The 15,616-nt window shown below is 39.8% G+C and overlaps 2 protein-coding genes across 3 annotated transcripts in view; one reads left to right on the top strand and one right to left on the bottom strand.

Moving 5' to 3' along the window:
• Positions 1 to 8,436, top strand: part of NAA40 (N-alpha-acetyltransferase 40, NatD catalytic subunit) — a 30,710-nt gene extending 22,274 nt beyond the window's left edge. The window contains exons 5-8 of the mRNA XM_082270893.1: positions 1,355 to 1,513; positions 6,667 to 6,750; positions 7,893 to 7,970; positions 8,046 to 8,436. Coding sequence (XP_082127019.1) covers positions 1,355 to 1,513; positions 6,667 to 6,750; positions 7,893 to 7,970; positions 8,046 to 8,184 — 460 coding nt within the window. The 3' untranslated portion in view covers positions 8,185 to 8,436. The remainder of the gene's footprint in view (positions 1 to 1,354; positions 1,514 to 6,666; positions 6,751 to 7,892; positions 7,971 to 8,045) is intronic.
• A 213-nt stretch (positions 8,437 to 8,649) lies between these two features.
• Positions 8,650 to 14,754, bottom strand: LOC309565438 (actin, alpha cardiac muscle 1-like). 2 transcript variants are annotated; one of them, XM_082270403.1, is made up of 7 exons: positions 14,579 to 14,754; positions 13,065 to 13,212; positions 10,800 to 11,124; positions 9,906 to 10,067; positions 9,504 to 9,695; positions 9,227 to 9,408; positions 8,650 to 8,899 (listed from the first exon to the last, which is right to left on the bottom strand). In XM_082270403.1, the coding sequence occupies exons 1-7, from the start codon at positions 14,737 to 14,739 to the stop codon at positions 8,756 to 8,758; spliced, it is 1,314 nt and encodes a 437-aa protein (XP_082126529.1). In that variant the 5' UTR covers positions 14,740 to 14,754; the 3' UTR covers positions 8,650 to 8,755. The 2 variants fall into 2 exon arrangements, with proteins under 2 accessions (XP_082126529.1, XP_082126528.1); XM_082270402.1 differs by having other exon boundaries at positions 14,614 to 14,744.
• Positions 14,755 to 15,616: the final 862 nt, after the last annotated feature.

The following is a 15,616-nucleotide window of genomic DNA, read 5'->3' as shown; positions in this document are numbered from 1 at the left end:
AGCGGGGATCGCGGATCGATCCCCGCTGAGCAACACGGATCCGCCGATGGAGGCGGACCGTGTGAAAGAGCCCTAACAAAGATTTTAACCAAACTTCTTTCACATTGTAATTATGGGTTATTGTTTATAGAGTTTTTAGGAAAAATAATAAATGTAATCCATTTTGGAATAAGGCAGTAACATAGCAAAATGTGGAAAAAGTGAAGCGATGTGAATACTTTTTGGATGCACTGTATATTCATGGTAGGTCACACATGGAAAATAGGGCAGTCATGGTCAATAGTGTGATCGTTTCTTACAATAGACTTTAGACTTTAGAGGCAATGTTAAAAGGGATCTGTCAGGCTGTGCTTCCTTAGAAAGCATGCAGGAATATTGGTATACTCTGTTACAGTACAGAACACTGCATTTTTCCTTTTTATATTGGAATTGTACCACTGTCTGATTTTTTTTTTTAATCGTAAGGGAACAGTTTTCCCAGTTTACGAGAGTTGTGCTGCTGCAGTGTGCAACATTGAAATGCTGATTTGTGAATGCAGCAATTGTTTATCTAGACCAGTGGTTCTCAATTCCGGTCCTCGGGACCCACCAACAGGCCAGGTTTGCAAGATAACTAAATTACATCACAGGTGATCTCATTTGCTGCTCAGTGATTGCAGTATTCTAGTCTGCATCCCCCAAGGTAATACTTAAAATCTGGCCTGTTAGTGGGTCCCGAGGACCGGAATTGAGAACCACTGATCTAGACTATATTTTGTTCACACACAAGCTTGATAGATCTTTATTATCTTAAAGAGGTTATAAACCCATACAACTTTTTTTTTTTTTTTTTTTTTTTTTTTTTTTTTTGCAACCTGTAAGAGAAACACATAATGAGCTAGTATGCATCGCATACTAGCTCATTATGAAAAACTTGCCTTAGAACGAGCCCCCGCCGTGCCACCCGCTTACCTGTATGATGGGCGACATGTCCAGTCGCCCGTCTTCCGGGATCGCGGCATCCGGCCATCTGATTGGCCGGAGCCACGGTGACATCACTCCCGCACGTGGGAGCCGACAGTCACGGCACGGGGCTCTGAAGAAACGGCACCAGCGGCCGTTCCTTCAGAGCGCATGCGCCAGTGACGTCTCTGGCTGCATGTAAGGTAAATATCTCCTAAACGGTACATGTTTAGGAGATATTTACAGTACCTATAGGTAAGCCTTATTATAGGCTTACCTATAGGTAAAAGTGTCAGAGGAGGGGTTACTTCCTCTTTAATGAAATAAATGTTTTATGGGTTTGAAAGAAAACATTACAGTTGCAATATTTAAAGTGTTGTTTTTTTTTTTTGTTTTTTTTCTTTGATCACAGCTATGAGCAAAGTGAATGGGGATGGAAAGAGAGAGAAAAGCGAGATGAACTGACAGATGAGCGTGCCTGGTATCTTATTGCAAGAGATGAGCTTGGAGCCCCTGTTGCCTTTGTGCACTTCAGATTTGATGTGGAGTGTGGAGATGAGGTTCTTTATTGGTAAGAATGCAGCTGATGTATATGACTTTAAAATGATGTCATGCTGGCTATGTGTGCATCCTAGAAGTGATGAGAAATAGCCAACACTGGCCACTGACATTTCACCTTTATCTGGTACCTTTACGCCTAAGGGTAAAACCAATCTTAATGCCTAAGCCCAATTTTGTAAATTTGACATGTTAGTAAAACCATACATAGCATTACAACTACTTTGTGCATCCAAGTGCATTATACCTTTCAGGACAAATTTGGCTTTTATTTGGTGGTAAATAGTAATGATGACTTCTGATATTCAAAGGAAAACTGTATATTTTTTGCTACTACGAATTACCAAAAAACAACCCAAAATAAATTCTCCTGTTCCTGAGGATCGTGCCACTACTACATATGTGTATGTTAGTTGTTGTTTGTACCCGCAGTACAGCCCAGAAACAATAGTGCGCATTTTGCTTTTTTTTTTTTTTTTTTTCTCCTACCTAAAACACACTGACACTAATACAGATTCAAAAAAAAATCCTGTCCAAAAAATATTGACCAGGGCCTTGACCCAATCACTAACCCTGGGGCTGATCAAACCTTGATATAGGTATATATATATATATATATATATATATATTTTTTTTTTTTTTAATTATTTCTTCTGCACACACTTTTTATTCTCGATCTCTGCAATAACAGAGAAAGATACAATGCATCTGTCCTGTCTATTCACGGAGACAGAAAACACAGGGGTGGGCTTCACAGTGACTGATCACTGTGATGGCCAATCGGAGGCTATCACAGCAATCAGGTGACCTACAATCGGACTGTCCAGGTCCCGATCGTTAGATTGGGCCCGGGGCTCTCGGTGAGACGCCGGTCTCCGTGCTGGGAGAGCACCCTCAGCACAAAGGTAGATATGCAAATATGTGACCCCACAGAAAAAAGCCCAGACCAGTGGGGGGGTTGCATTGTGCAAGGGCAGCGTGAAGGGGTTAAAGCGAGCAAACCAGTGACAATGTGTTGGTTGCATTGGTTTTTACACATGTTTGTCTTTAAACAATAGTTCTCCTTCCTGTCCCTTTCTTTGCATAGATACACTCATGGCTGGCTTTTTTACAATGTATATTCATACATCTAAGTCAGTACAGAATATTGGTATACAGATTGTCATCCCACAGAAACGTATCCAATTTATATCCAGCATGCGTATCGTTAATAAAACAATCCAGTTCTTGCTTGTATTGTGCAAAGGACATATCTATATCTATTCAGTCCTTATTCACTATACTGTAAATCGTACTTCCAATCTTCTAGCAGTAGTTTTTTTACTAGAACGTAAGACCTACCTCTGAAAGAAACAATATAATTAAGACTGTAAATTACATTGGGAATAAACATTTCTTTTTCTTGTCAGTCTGTTCATTGGTATGGCATTGGTCTTTATTTTTTTCACAGTCTTTTTAGATTCATAGGATCTGTGTATATTCATTGTAAATGCTATCATTTTTTGTGCATAAATCTAGTAATCTAAGGAATTTTTTTTGTGGCCCTGCCATGACTTTATCTTCAGTATTGCCGCATGTTAATGGGTTGCATACTTTGGAATCTCACTGCAAACTTTAGAGGAACAGGAAACCTATACTGGTTCAATTCTCTCTATCCTATCCACTCAAGTTGACGTACCCTAGCATAGTTTGTAGCTTGCATGTGGATGGCTTCTCCATGAAGGGATGTGGGAGAAAACAAGCCACACTGCGATGTGTGCGGTAGCCCACCAAACCAGTGGAGAGATGGAAGAGCCACTGGAGCTGGCATAGTTTGTGGCCTTTGGAAAAGGTTACCTGCTGATCTGATGCCTGTGGTGGACATTATATTTTTGGGAGAGGCCAGTAATCCCTAAGGCCCCTTTCACACATACAGTCCGTTCAGTTCATCAGTTCAGTCACGTCAAAATGTATCAGTTTTTCATCCATTTTTCATCAGTTTTTCGTCAGTTGTTATCTGGTTTTCATCCGTTTTTCATCCGTTGTCATCCGTTTGTCATCCGTTTTATCCGTTGTCATCCGTTTTTCGTAAGATCCGTTTTTTTTGACGGATGAAAAATAGGGCATTCATTTGTTCAAAAAAACGGACATTGACGGAAGCGGATGAAAACGGATGTTAACTGATGATCATCCGTTGTCATCCGTTTTTTACATAGAGATACATTGATGTCCGTTTTTTCATCCGTCAACGGATGGATGAAAAACAGACAAACGGACAGCATGTGTGAAAGGGGCCTTACATACATACGGTCCGTTCAATTCATCAGTTCAGTCACGTCAAAATGTATCAGTTTTTCATCCATTTTTCGTCAGTTATCTGTTTTTCATCTGTTGGGCATTCAAAATAGGGCATTCATCCGTTTGTTTTAACGGACATTGATGGAAGCGGATGAAAACGGATGTTAACTGATGATCATCCATTTTTACATAGAGATACATTGATGTCCGTTTTTCATCCGTCGACGGATGGATGAAAAACGGACAGCATGTGTGAAAGGGGCCTTATGTTTAGTTTCCCTGACCTTTCAGAAAAAAAATGTGCCTGCAAAAAAAGAATGCAAATACCTCACTGCTCTGCTAAGTAAGGCTGGGTTCTACCTTATGCGAACTGGATGTGGGTTTCATCCAATTCCCATGACAGGAGGCTTTGACCTGCTTTTAATGGAGCGGGTTTACACAGCTCTGGGGCAGCTGCAGTCTGCAATGGAAAAGGATCCTGTGCGGCTTTGGCTCTGTTTTCAGCTCTGAATTCAGGCAAAAATTCGGAAACGGTGAACAGGGACGCACTGGACCCTCTACTGCGAGCCGCGGCTGCAGCTAGTGGAAACCTGGCCTAAAGGCAGTGGAGAGGGATTTGAACGTATGTCAGTTTTCATTGCGGTCTGTGCCTCTATTAGGAAAATGATTCCTCTCTTTGTCCTGTTTACCATTTTCATTAAAAGTGAAAATAAAATTCCAAATTTTGGGTTGACATCAGATCCGCAATAAAGAGGAAATCTTCCAATGGAAACATGGGTTCTCATGGTACACCAGGATTCCCTCACTTTGGAGGGTTTTTCTCCCACTTTGTGTTTTGGCTATAATACAAGAAATTAAGGGAAATCTGCCCTATGAGGCAAAGGTGACAAAAAACCTGACAGGGTTCCAACCCTCTATGACTAACTAAAATTAAGAGAATTTTTTTTTTTAGTTACACTTTAATTTGAAATCCTTATAAGAAGCCTGGTGGGAAACCGACACTTTTCAAAGATTAGCAATCTCCTGGGTCTCCCCAACTTTCCGCTGAGTTTCATTTCACTGCTGTATCCTGTAATGATGTGAATATCAAAAGGGGATAGCACTGAGAGCTGAAAGGGGTCCCAGGAGATTGACACTCCCAAAAGTGCCAGTGTTCCCATGGATTTCTGGTGAAGGTTTCTGAACAGAGCAGCATCCTTGTGCAGCAAGCAGTGTTTACAGTCTTATTTTGTAGCTACTTTCTGAAACATTTGTGTAATAACAGGGTTGGTTGGCTCGTTTCCACTGAGCTTTCTGGTTCGGTACGCTATTTATGCCGTTTCCATTGTGAATGGTACCCTAATTCCAAACCGTACCGTAACACTTTTTTGGGACCCTTTCGTTGGGGTACCAAGCACATTAGTACCGTACCAACAGGGTGGAGCTACACTCTGCAGAACTGATTGGTTGACAGAGAATCGTCTATCACAGCTTTCCTGCTACACCATGCCTATCATGAAAGGGTACTATTGGCAGTGGAAACGCAAGGTGTACCGTTCCGAACCGTACCACTCAGTTTAAATTGATATGCTCGCTTTTTTTTTTTTAAATCCCTTATTTCTATGAAACAGATGTTTAACCTGCCCCCCCCCCCCATTTTTTTTTTTTTTAAAGAATAGCCTGATTGCAATTTAGAGAATTTTTAATAAATTGGAAGCAAATGTCTGTTGTAGCAACTGCAGTTGAAATACAGCATTTTCACCACAATGTAGTAAATTAGTAAATATAGTAATTATTCAGAGCACTTGTAAGCCATATACTGTACAATGCAATGTATCAATTTGTTGATTAGACCCTTAAAGTAAATCTTTCATCTGCACTGGATGATAATTATAAAAGATATTCTGTAGTGATTAGTCGCAGCTCAGTGATGTAAAGGAGGGCGTTGCAATGAATGAGGGAGGCTGTGATGTAAAGGGGACTAAGAGAACAAAGGAGGGTACTGTGATGTGAAGGGGATGCTGTGAAGAAAAGGTAAAGACTGCGGTGTATAGATGGGGGGGGGGGGGGGGGGGAACTGCGATGTCCAGGGAGGCAGAGTGATGTAAAAGGAAGCACCGGTGTTGTGAAGAGGGACTGAGGACACTGATGTAAAGGGAGGGGGGGGCTGTGTTTTTTAAGGGAAGAGAGGAAACTGTGAAGGGTCTGAGTTATAGCACAAACCTAAGATTCAGACCCCTACTGGAAGAAAGTTTCACATTGATTGTATTAATTCAATAGTACAAATCTATAGCTTCCTAACTGGAGATTGCTTTGTGTACTGGAGTGCCTAACTGCATAATAAGATGTACTGTATGCTTGTGCTATGTTTTCAATGTGAATCAGATAGGCTTGATAGCAGACTTGAATGATTTTAGGTTCCGGAACAAGGAGTCCCATAATATTGGGGTTCTGCCAACCAAAGGCTAAATGGTTGGGTGTCCTAGTATATACTAACAATACTGGCTTAAAAAAACAGAATCTAGACCCTCCCCCCCCTATGTGTTTACCTGCTGTCTTGCTAGCAATTGTTGTAAAACATGTTCAATATAGAAATGTCTTTATTTTAATTGCACATTTTTATTTAAAAAGGTGTCCACAATGGCACAGCAAAATAAATGACAATTTTATTTCCCTGGATTAAATTTTCTTAAATATTGCTACAGCGGTTTAAGCATTACTACCAGTGTTCTAGTTTTACTCGTCCCTTTTCACTCTTATTTTCTAGAAAAACTGGTCAGCATGTACAACCATGCAATGTAAATTACATTCGGTATCTTAGTGTCATTTTTGTTTTGTTTAGCTGTGCAATATTTAACACTTTTTTCCTGATTTAAATGAGCTATGTTCTGTGTTTTTGTTTTTTCCCAGTTATGAAGTACAGTTAGAAGTTTGTGTCCGCAGGAAAGGAGTAGGAAAATTTTTGGTCCAAATCTTACAGTTGATGGCGAATAGGTGAGTATATTCAATGTACCTCCTACTTTTAGTATAGTCTATCCATCCATATTCAGTCAATAGTGAGTGCAAACATTGCAAACGTTGATGACTCTTGCTGCATGCTACATGTACAGTTGAAACTTTGCAGTTAATGGATCTGTTTCATTTGACTGGCAAAGGCCTGTGTTTTGCCCAAAATTGTTGCCAGTGTGTGCTGAAAAGCAGTGGTGTCCAAACTGTGGCCTGGGAACCGCACGTGGCCCCTTTATTTTTCTTTATCCGGCCCTCAGGACACTTCTTCTGCCACTGTCAGCAACAATGGAGCATAGGTCCTCCCCATACACCAAAGGTGGGATTGTTTACGCCACTTACATCAGGATCATCTACTCCCACTGGCCCTTTATTTAGAAAGTTTGGATACCCCTAGTTTAAAGGGAAGCTTCTCCTTAATTTGGCATACCTTTTGTGATTCTGCAAAGGCAGGATCTTCTACTGTCTTTTTCAAATATTCTACCTAGTCTTTGTATCCAGCAAATATGCCTATTTGTCAAGGCAGTTTATAAAATGAGTGAAGCTGTTGGTGGAATCTAACTACATAGAACCTTTAAGGGAAAGTATACTAACCCATAGGGACAAGTATGAAACCTTTAATTTTAATAAAGTTACATTTATGCTATGACTTTCTTGATTGACAAATCTACTACTGCAAGAACTAGCCATGTGGTTTAACAGATATCCGAGTACTGCTGTCAGAGGCTAACACTGGCCATACACATGACAATTTTCTGGCAATGTCCTCCACCATTTTCATGGATCGAAAACAATGATACTATCGTCAGACATTATCTAAATGGCATAATTGCTGCAGGCCACAAGGTTGATGGGTTCTATCGCTGCAGTCAGAAGCTGGTTAAAAGTGGTTGATTTTTTGGGGAAAATTACTGTGTATGGTCAGCATTTAAAGATAGCAGTCATATTAAAGATGATTTGACTGCAGAGGGCTATCCCCCTTTTCTTTGCAGGTATGAAAATAACACATTTTTTATTTACCATACTGGTGCACAGGTCACTGCCTTTCCCTGTGACTTGGAAGGTATTTTGTAGCTTTCGTATTGACCATTCTTGTGGTCGTCTCTCACTATTCCTACCGGTCTCCACAGCACACAGATGAAGAAAGTTGTTCTTACAGTATTTAAACACAATCTTGGGGCTTACCAGTTCTTCAGAGATGCTTTACAGTAAGTGTCATTTACTGCTTTTTATGTTTGGTTTATTTATTCCCAATGTTACGCTTTCCTTACTTTTCTCATCAGGTTTGAGATAGATGAGACCTCTCCCAGTGTATCGGGGTGCTGCAGTGATGATTGCACTTATGAGATTCTGAGCCGCAGGACAAAGTATGGAGACACCTCTCATTCACATTCAGGACAGTGTGCTGGCTGCTGCCATTGAACATACCTTTCCATGGACATGTGGATTTTTGTGGTTTTGAATGGACAAAAAAATTGTCTTTTTTTTTTTTTTTTCCCTTTTTAAATTTAGTGTTGTTGAAATACTGCACTTTCGTGCGCGTCCATTTGACTTGCACCTTTGCAAGTTATTTTATTATGAAATAAATTCACTTTGAACCCACAGGCCAGTGTGAAGTAATACTCCTTGAAATGTAATTTATAAATCACAGGTAATTGGATATAAGGAGCTATTTGATATGCAATTAGGTGCCCAAAATACCTATATTTTAGTACGTTTTTAGAAGAAATTGTAAACTGTTAAACACCATTGTAACATTATGTTCTTTAGTTCTGTGCAGTTTTTTTTTTTTTTTTTTTTTAATAAGCATAAACATTCATACTTTGTACCTTTTTGAATAATGTGGGTTAGAGTTTCAGTAGTATTAATGGACACAAATTCAATAGGTTTATTCAAAATGTGTTTATTTGTAGGAATCATTTATTTAGTTATTTTTTTACGTATCCATGTACCACATAAAGGACTGGGGATGGAAAAAAAGTGAATAGGTAATTTAGAAGCACTTTCTGTGCACAATGGAAGGGCCAGCCTCATCGTACTCTTGCTTGCTGATCCACATCTGTTGGAAGGTGGACAGAGAAGCCAGGATGGAGCCTCCAATCCAGACAGAGTATTTACGTTCAGGTGGAGCAATAATCTGTAGAATACAGAATAACAAAGTTACAAACCATGTAAGTACAAATATGTCCTTTTTAAGAAAAAAAAAAAAAAGAACTGGCTTTCTACATTGGTGTTACTCTGCCAAGTAGCCCCAGGAAATGAGAAATCCTGATATAAACTAGTAGAAGTGGATGCTGTCCTGGAGAATTTTTTAATCATTGTGTATTACCTTAGCATTTGTTAAACTATTAGGCATGTTACAATCTAGCTATTTTCAAGAATGAATTTGGATTGGGACTATGTGGCTTTTCAGTAAATACAGCACAAGGTTCCGCAGTTGCATTTTAAGTTTTAGTAAGCTTACCTTGATCTTCATGGTGCTGGGAGCCAAGGCTGTGATTTCCTTCTGCATACGGTCAGCAATACCTGGGTACATGGTGGTACCACCAGACAGCACATTGTTGGCATAAAGGTCCTTACGGATGTCAATATCGCACTTCATGATGGAGTTGTAGGTGGTCTCATGAATACCTGCAGATTCCATACCTTGGGTAAACCAGACAAAGTGTGTTATTTTCAGAGTACAGGGGGTTAAATCTGGAGTCAATAAATATATTTAGGAAAAAACAAGCAATATTTACCAATGAAGGATGGCTGGAAGAGGGTCTCTGGGCAACGGAACCTTTCATTGCCGATGGTGATGACCTGTCCGTCTGGGAGCTCATAGCTCTTCTCAAGGGAGGATGAAGAGGCAGCAGTTGCCATCTCATTCTCAAAGTCCAAAGCTACATAGGCAAGCTTTTCCTTGATGTCACGCACAATCTCACGCTCAGCTGTGGTAAGAGAAAAGGGGTATTAGGAAGAGTCAACAGAAGCCTATCTGAAGTGGCTCACCAAGACTAAATAGCTGCTTTTGTAAAAAATATGTTTGCTTTCTACAATATTTCTGTCAGTGCTTTTATTTGTAAATAATGTTTATTATAAATTTGGATTTTATTAATTTCTCCTTATTGCTAAGTTTACATGATAGAAACAGTCCTTACCAGTGGTGACAAAAGAGTAGCCTCTCTCAGTCAAGATCTTCATGAGGTAGTCAGTGAGGTCACGGCCAGCCAGGTCCAGACGCTGGATAGCATGGGGCAGAGCATAACCTTCATAGATGGGTACGTTGTGGGTGACACCATCTCCAGAGTCCAGGACGATACCTATGAAGCCAAGATTACATTGTTATAGCTGCAAACAGGTAATATTGTTTTACAAAAGTTACGAGTTTTTAGTCCAGGCACTATCCTACTGTGGGGGTCGCACTAGAATTTTTTTTTCCACTCAGCCCAACTTACAGATCACGGTACTAACACAACCGATGTTAGTGCTATAATTTCCCCGCTGTGCTTTTGTTCTGACCAGGTGACTGCCCTGCCCCCTCCCCCAAAATACACTGATCAACCCTCACAGCCATTGCCGGCAAGCGCTGATCGAATGCTGGTTTTCCAGCATGCCCGTTCCACAGAAGACAGTTGCCAGACTGGCTTCTGTAGAACATACAGTTGTACACATGGGACGAAAGTCAGCCAGTTCATGTCTAACTGGACGATTTTTATCCCGTGTGTTCACAGCCGACTTAATAATTGGACAATATTCAAAAAAATAAATAAAAAATCGGCTGCAGTCTGTTGGGTACAATGGCTTCCAGGCTCCTGGGATATCCTTCAGCTCTACATATAGCAATATTTTTCAATTGCCTTCTGTTATGAACTACTTTATAGAAAACGGTTACCCCCAATTCAGTGTCCTGTCCCAAATACTGCTAATAACGGTTATAATTTTTTTTAAACAGTGAATTAATTGCCATGGCATCTATCCTTCACAAGAGAATCTTCCACAATTTGTCTAATCATGTGTACTTGTTTGGATGTGTGTTAGTAAAGAAGTCTTACCGGTGGTACGGCCAGAGGCATACAGGGACAGCACAGCCTGGATGGCAACATACATGGCAGGGACGTTGAAGGTCTCAAACATGATCTGTGTCATCTTCTCACGATTGGCCTTGGGGTTCAGGGGAGCCTCAGTGAGCAGGGTGGGGTGTTCCTCTGGGGCAACACGGAGTTCATTGTAGAAGGTGTGGTGCCAGATCTTCTCCATGTCATCCCAGTTGGTGATGATACCATGTTCAATTGGGTACTTCAGAGTCAGGATACCTCTCTTGCTCTGGGCTTCATCCCCAACGTAGGAGTCTTTTTGACCCATACCAACCATGACACCCTGAAAAGGGGAAAAAATGGATTAATAAGATACATACAGAAAGTGCTGCAAGATGACATACTGACAAAATCAATATATTAAGGGCTTTTATGTAGCATTTACTTCTTGGAATCTGTCTGCCCTTATCGAAGGCATGCAGGCAGGAGGGTGTGCTTAGCTGAGAAAGCCCCCTGCTCCAGATGAAAAGAAAATGCCAATGAAACTCCTTGGATGTATGACAATGTTGGCTTAGGCCAGAAACCAAAAAGCAAATAAAGTAATGTAGAAAGGTTTAAAAAAAAAAAAAAAATTTTTTCAAACAAGTAAATGTAGGTTTTCCTATCCATTTACTAAGGCTAAACTTCAGGAGAAGCATTAGTAACAGCCTACATATTTCTCTCACATCAGGTGTCCTTTAAAAGTTAAAGTGGAATTTAAAATTCTAGTGTGACAAACAGGCAGGCTTTTATTTCAGAAGAGACATGCAATTTCTCTTCTCTAATAAAAATGCCCCTACCTACCTGCTCGCTGTCTTCTCCAGTACTGTAAACTGCACAGCCCAGCTAACGGCGTTATGCTGGTCTCTGTATGGCAGAATGACGGACTTGTGCGCAAGTTTAATTTCGTTCTGCACCGACCAACCAAGACCGGCACACAGGAGAAGATGCTGACGCTGCCCCTTTAGGTTTTTAAGTCCCGGTTCACACTGGGGCAACTTGTCAGGCGACTTAGCCGCCTGACAAGTCGCGCTCCATTTAGTGCAATGTAACAGTTCTAATCGGAGCAACTCAAGTCACTCTGACTTAAGGGCCATACACACTATAAGATTTTCTGAAGACTTTTTTCCTTCAGATTTGCCTTTTCTATGTAGTGCAAGGGCCTGCCAGATTGCATACAAATTGAAAGTGTTCAGGTTTGACCTCATATTATCTGGTTTTGGTAAATCTAAAGGAAAAAGTCTTCAGAAAATCTTCTAGTGTATATGGCCCATTAGATTAAGGTTCCTGCACTACTTTGAGGGTGACTTGCATTGACTTCTATTAGAGAAGTCATTTGCAAGCCCCGCTGAAGTCGCCCTGCATGGGGCGGCTTCAGAGTCGGGCCACTTTGAAGCCGCCCCAGTGTGAACCCAACCTTATAGTACTAAATGTGGGGTTGATTTACCAAAACTGGAGAGTGCTAAATCTGGTGCAGCTGTGCATGGTAGCCAATCAGCTTCTAACTTCAGCTTGTTCAATTAAGCTTTGACTAAATAAATAAATAAATTGGAAATGTAGTCATGTAGCTAAATTAAAGCTCATTATTCTTGTGTTTTAAAGCTGCTTAATTGGAGTCAAAGATATAATTGGCTTGAATTGTTTTAATTATGTGTTCCTTTTTGAACCTTAAATTAGAAATTTGTAACATGTTGGCCCAGGGGGTCAGGGATCATTTACGTGGACTGTAAAATCGATATAGTTGCTCTGTGCTAATTTATGAAAGAAAGGGTGCAAGATCTAAAAACAGTAATACATTAATAACCTTTTAATATTTTTTAATCTATGCATGCTTGTAATTTAAAAGCTTTTAACTGTTTACTGCTCCACTAGGTGGTGCTGTTGGCAATCTATAGTGCTGACAATTACCAGTTATTAACTGCAGGAACAAAAAGGTACTGTCTGCAGAAAAAGAGGAAAGGATTCCAAATAAACAAAAAACCTTTTAAGCACAAAGCCATATTGCTAGAATTTGCAGTGGATTGAACTACATGTGTTAAAAGAAAAAAAAAAATTGGATCCAATGTAGTTGATTAAAAAAAAAAAAAAACTGGAATCCATTGTAGTTGATCCAAAAAAAATAAAGTGTCAGAGAGCAGTGTTTAATCTAAATGACAAAGCTTAGTTTTTGTATATGACCAGGTTTACTAATCCTGCAAGTCATTATAGGTGTGTGTAAGCTGGCCAGATCTTGGGTGCACTTACCTGGTGACGAGGACGTCCCACGATGGAGGGGAAGACAGCACGGGGAGCATCGTCTCCGGCAAAGCCAGCTTTCACCAGCCCTGAGCCGTTGTCGCATACCAAGGCGGTGACCTCCTCGTCGTCGCACATGATGGATTTAAGAGAGGGGCTGTTGATGAAAGAATAAATAAGTTAAAAAAAAAAAAAAAAACATTTGCGTACTGTAGTTTAGAGTATAGCTTAGAGATTGTCTGTCTGCTATATATCATTTCCTCTGCCTTTTTAAGTCTGACTGCTCCACCTGTCTGTTTTGCTGTCCCATCTGTTTTAGAACCCAGCTGTTCCTCCCTGTCTCAGAAGAACTTGTCACGTTAGCATTTTGGCAGCAGACTGACTCCATAAGGCATGGCAAGGATCTTTGAGCGAGGAGTTAAATAACATTCAGTGGAGCTATAAAAAGGGTGGGGTTATATGCTACTTTGAGAATAAAATGTAGTGATCATTTTGGGATTTGAACTGCCAAGGAGAATTGTCCCTTCAAAACCCTGAAGATCCTCTGTATTTTATTTCATGCAAAAAAAGGTTTTGCAGGTAGGAAAATGCTAAGCATTCACGTTTTTTTTGATAAATGTGAAAAGGATTTTTTTAAGTTGGGGTAAAGATAAACCATTAAGGCTGGCCATACACTATACAATTTTCTTATTCAATTTCCTTTAGATTTACCTTAAACTATGTAGTGCAAGGGCCTGCCTGACTGCATACAAATTGAAAGTGTTTAGGTTTGACCCTATATTACATGGTTTTGGTAAATCTAAAGGAAAGTTGAACAAGAAAATTGTATAGTGTATGGCCAGCCTTAGAGACTGAAAGGTGTGACCATCTATGGCTCACCTATGAATGGTTTTATGATTATCAGTTAATTTGGCTGCTGCTGGAGTAAATGGGGAAAATCTATAAAATCATTTAAAGGAATTTGACTAAGAATATAGTTAATTGGTGCCTCTTGTTTCAGAAAGGCTGTGCAGCCGTGCAGGGAATTAGCTGAACAACAGTATGCAGTTAAATTAATGGAGCTGTTAAGTGATTTTAGTAAGTGGGGATTAAACAGAGGCTTGGCAGGACTGGCAAGAACATGATTAAGTTATGACCCGTGGGATTTCCTGTGTGGATTATTTATGCCAAGCAAGATTGCCAGGAAGACAACCTGTAGTAAGTTACAGAACAAAAACTCTTAAGGTCAATTAATACATTTTTGGAAATGCAAGGATTATGGGCTTTATAAATAAATGGCAAGGGAGGACTCTATTTATGGGGTTCTGAAAGATAAATTTTCTGCTAGGTATTAGATTGGATTGTAAAAGAATAGGTTAAATAAAAGGGAGTTAAAAAAATTAAAGGAGAGCATAAAAATGAAAGATAGATTAGGATTAAATTGCAAAAAAAATAAATAAAGATAGTATGTTAAAGGAATCCTCAATTTAAAATGTTAAATAGTTCAGATAATGCTATAGTAAAGTAAGACTGGCAGGGGAAAAGGTAAAAAGACCATCAAATGATGTGCAGGACTCACCGTGTTGTAGCAGTGAGGAGGGCAGAGGTGTAGCTGTGAGCTGGCAATTGCTGAATTGAGCCATGTATTTATATTGATGGCCCCTGTAGTGGTGGTCAGGGAAACCCCACACTCACTCAACTCCATATTTGGAGACAAGCCAGGACTGGGCAGCCTTGTGAGGGTCTGAGCTGGGGGTCCAAGTGCTGACCATATATAGAGGGGTCTCCCTCCCCCTAAGCCTGTATACAGCTTGCCCATACACATGGCTATTCCTGGATATAGAACAGGAGAGTCTTTACTTAGAAAGTGCTGTGTGTGTATAGATCCAGACTCTTAAGAGAGTTATATTGATAGTTTTACAGATTGGATTAACAGGATTAAATATAAAAGAGCTGGAGATCAGAAGGCAGTGATTATTTGCAGCTTTGCATGGAAAATCTGCATTTCTGCAAAATCAGAATATTTACCATAGCGGCTCTAGATTCTTTATCACAAGAATATATTTTTATGTTACACTATTCTTTGTATTTAGATGTGAATGAAATACTATACCACACAGCCATAACCTGGAAAATGTAGTTATATATTGCTTGGAAACTATTACAGTAGATACAGCGAAGTTTACACATTAAACATATTTTGATCTAGCTAGGAGGTCCCATTCTAATGAACTTGCAACATTATAGAATAAGTCCAGTTTAAGTTTACTAATGTTGCCCAATGTCCATACACTAGACGAAAAATCGTTCACAAATCTGTCATTTGGACAGTTCATATGTTTTTCATCCAGTTAATGGGCACAAATTGAAAATCAGTTGAGGTTTAAGCCAAAAAAAAAAAGTTCGGCCGATCAGATGATAAATTGAATGGTTATTGTTTCTTGTCCATTTTAAAAATTGACTGTTGGTACTACACATATGTGACACAGAAGCAAAAAACAAATCCAACTGATTCATTTATGTCCATTGAACGATTTATCGTCTGGAAGTCGGTCATTATATTTTAGCAATATGTATATCTC

This window comes from Pelophylax lessonae (assembly GCF_965119305.1).
Source record: "Pelophylax lessonae genome assembly, chromosome: 10".
NCBI classification, from domain to species: Eukaryota; Metazoa; Chordata; class Amphibia; order Anura; family Ranidae; genus Pelophylax; species Pelophylax lessonae.
This window is presented reverse-complemented; position numbering and strand designations above follow the sequence as displayed.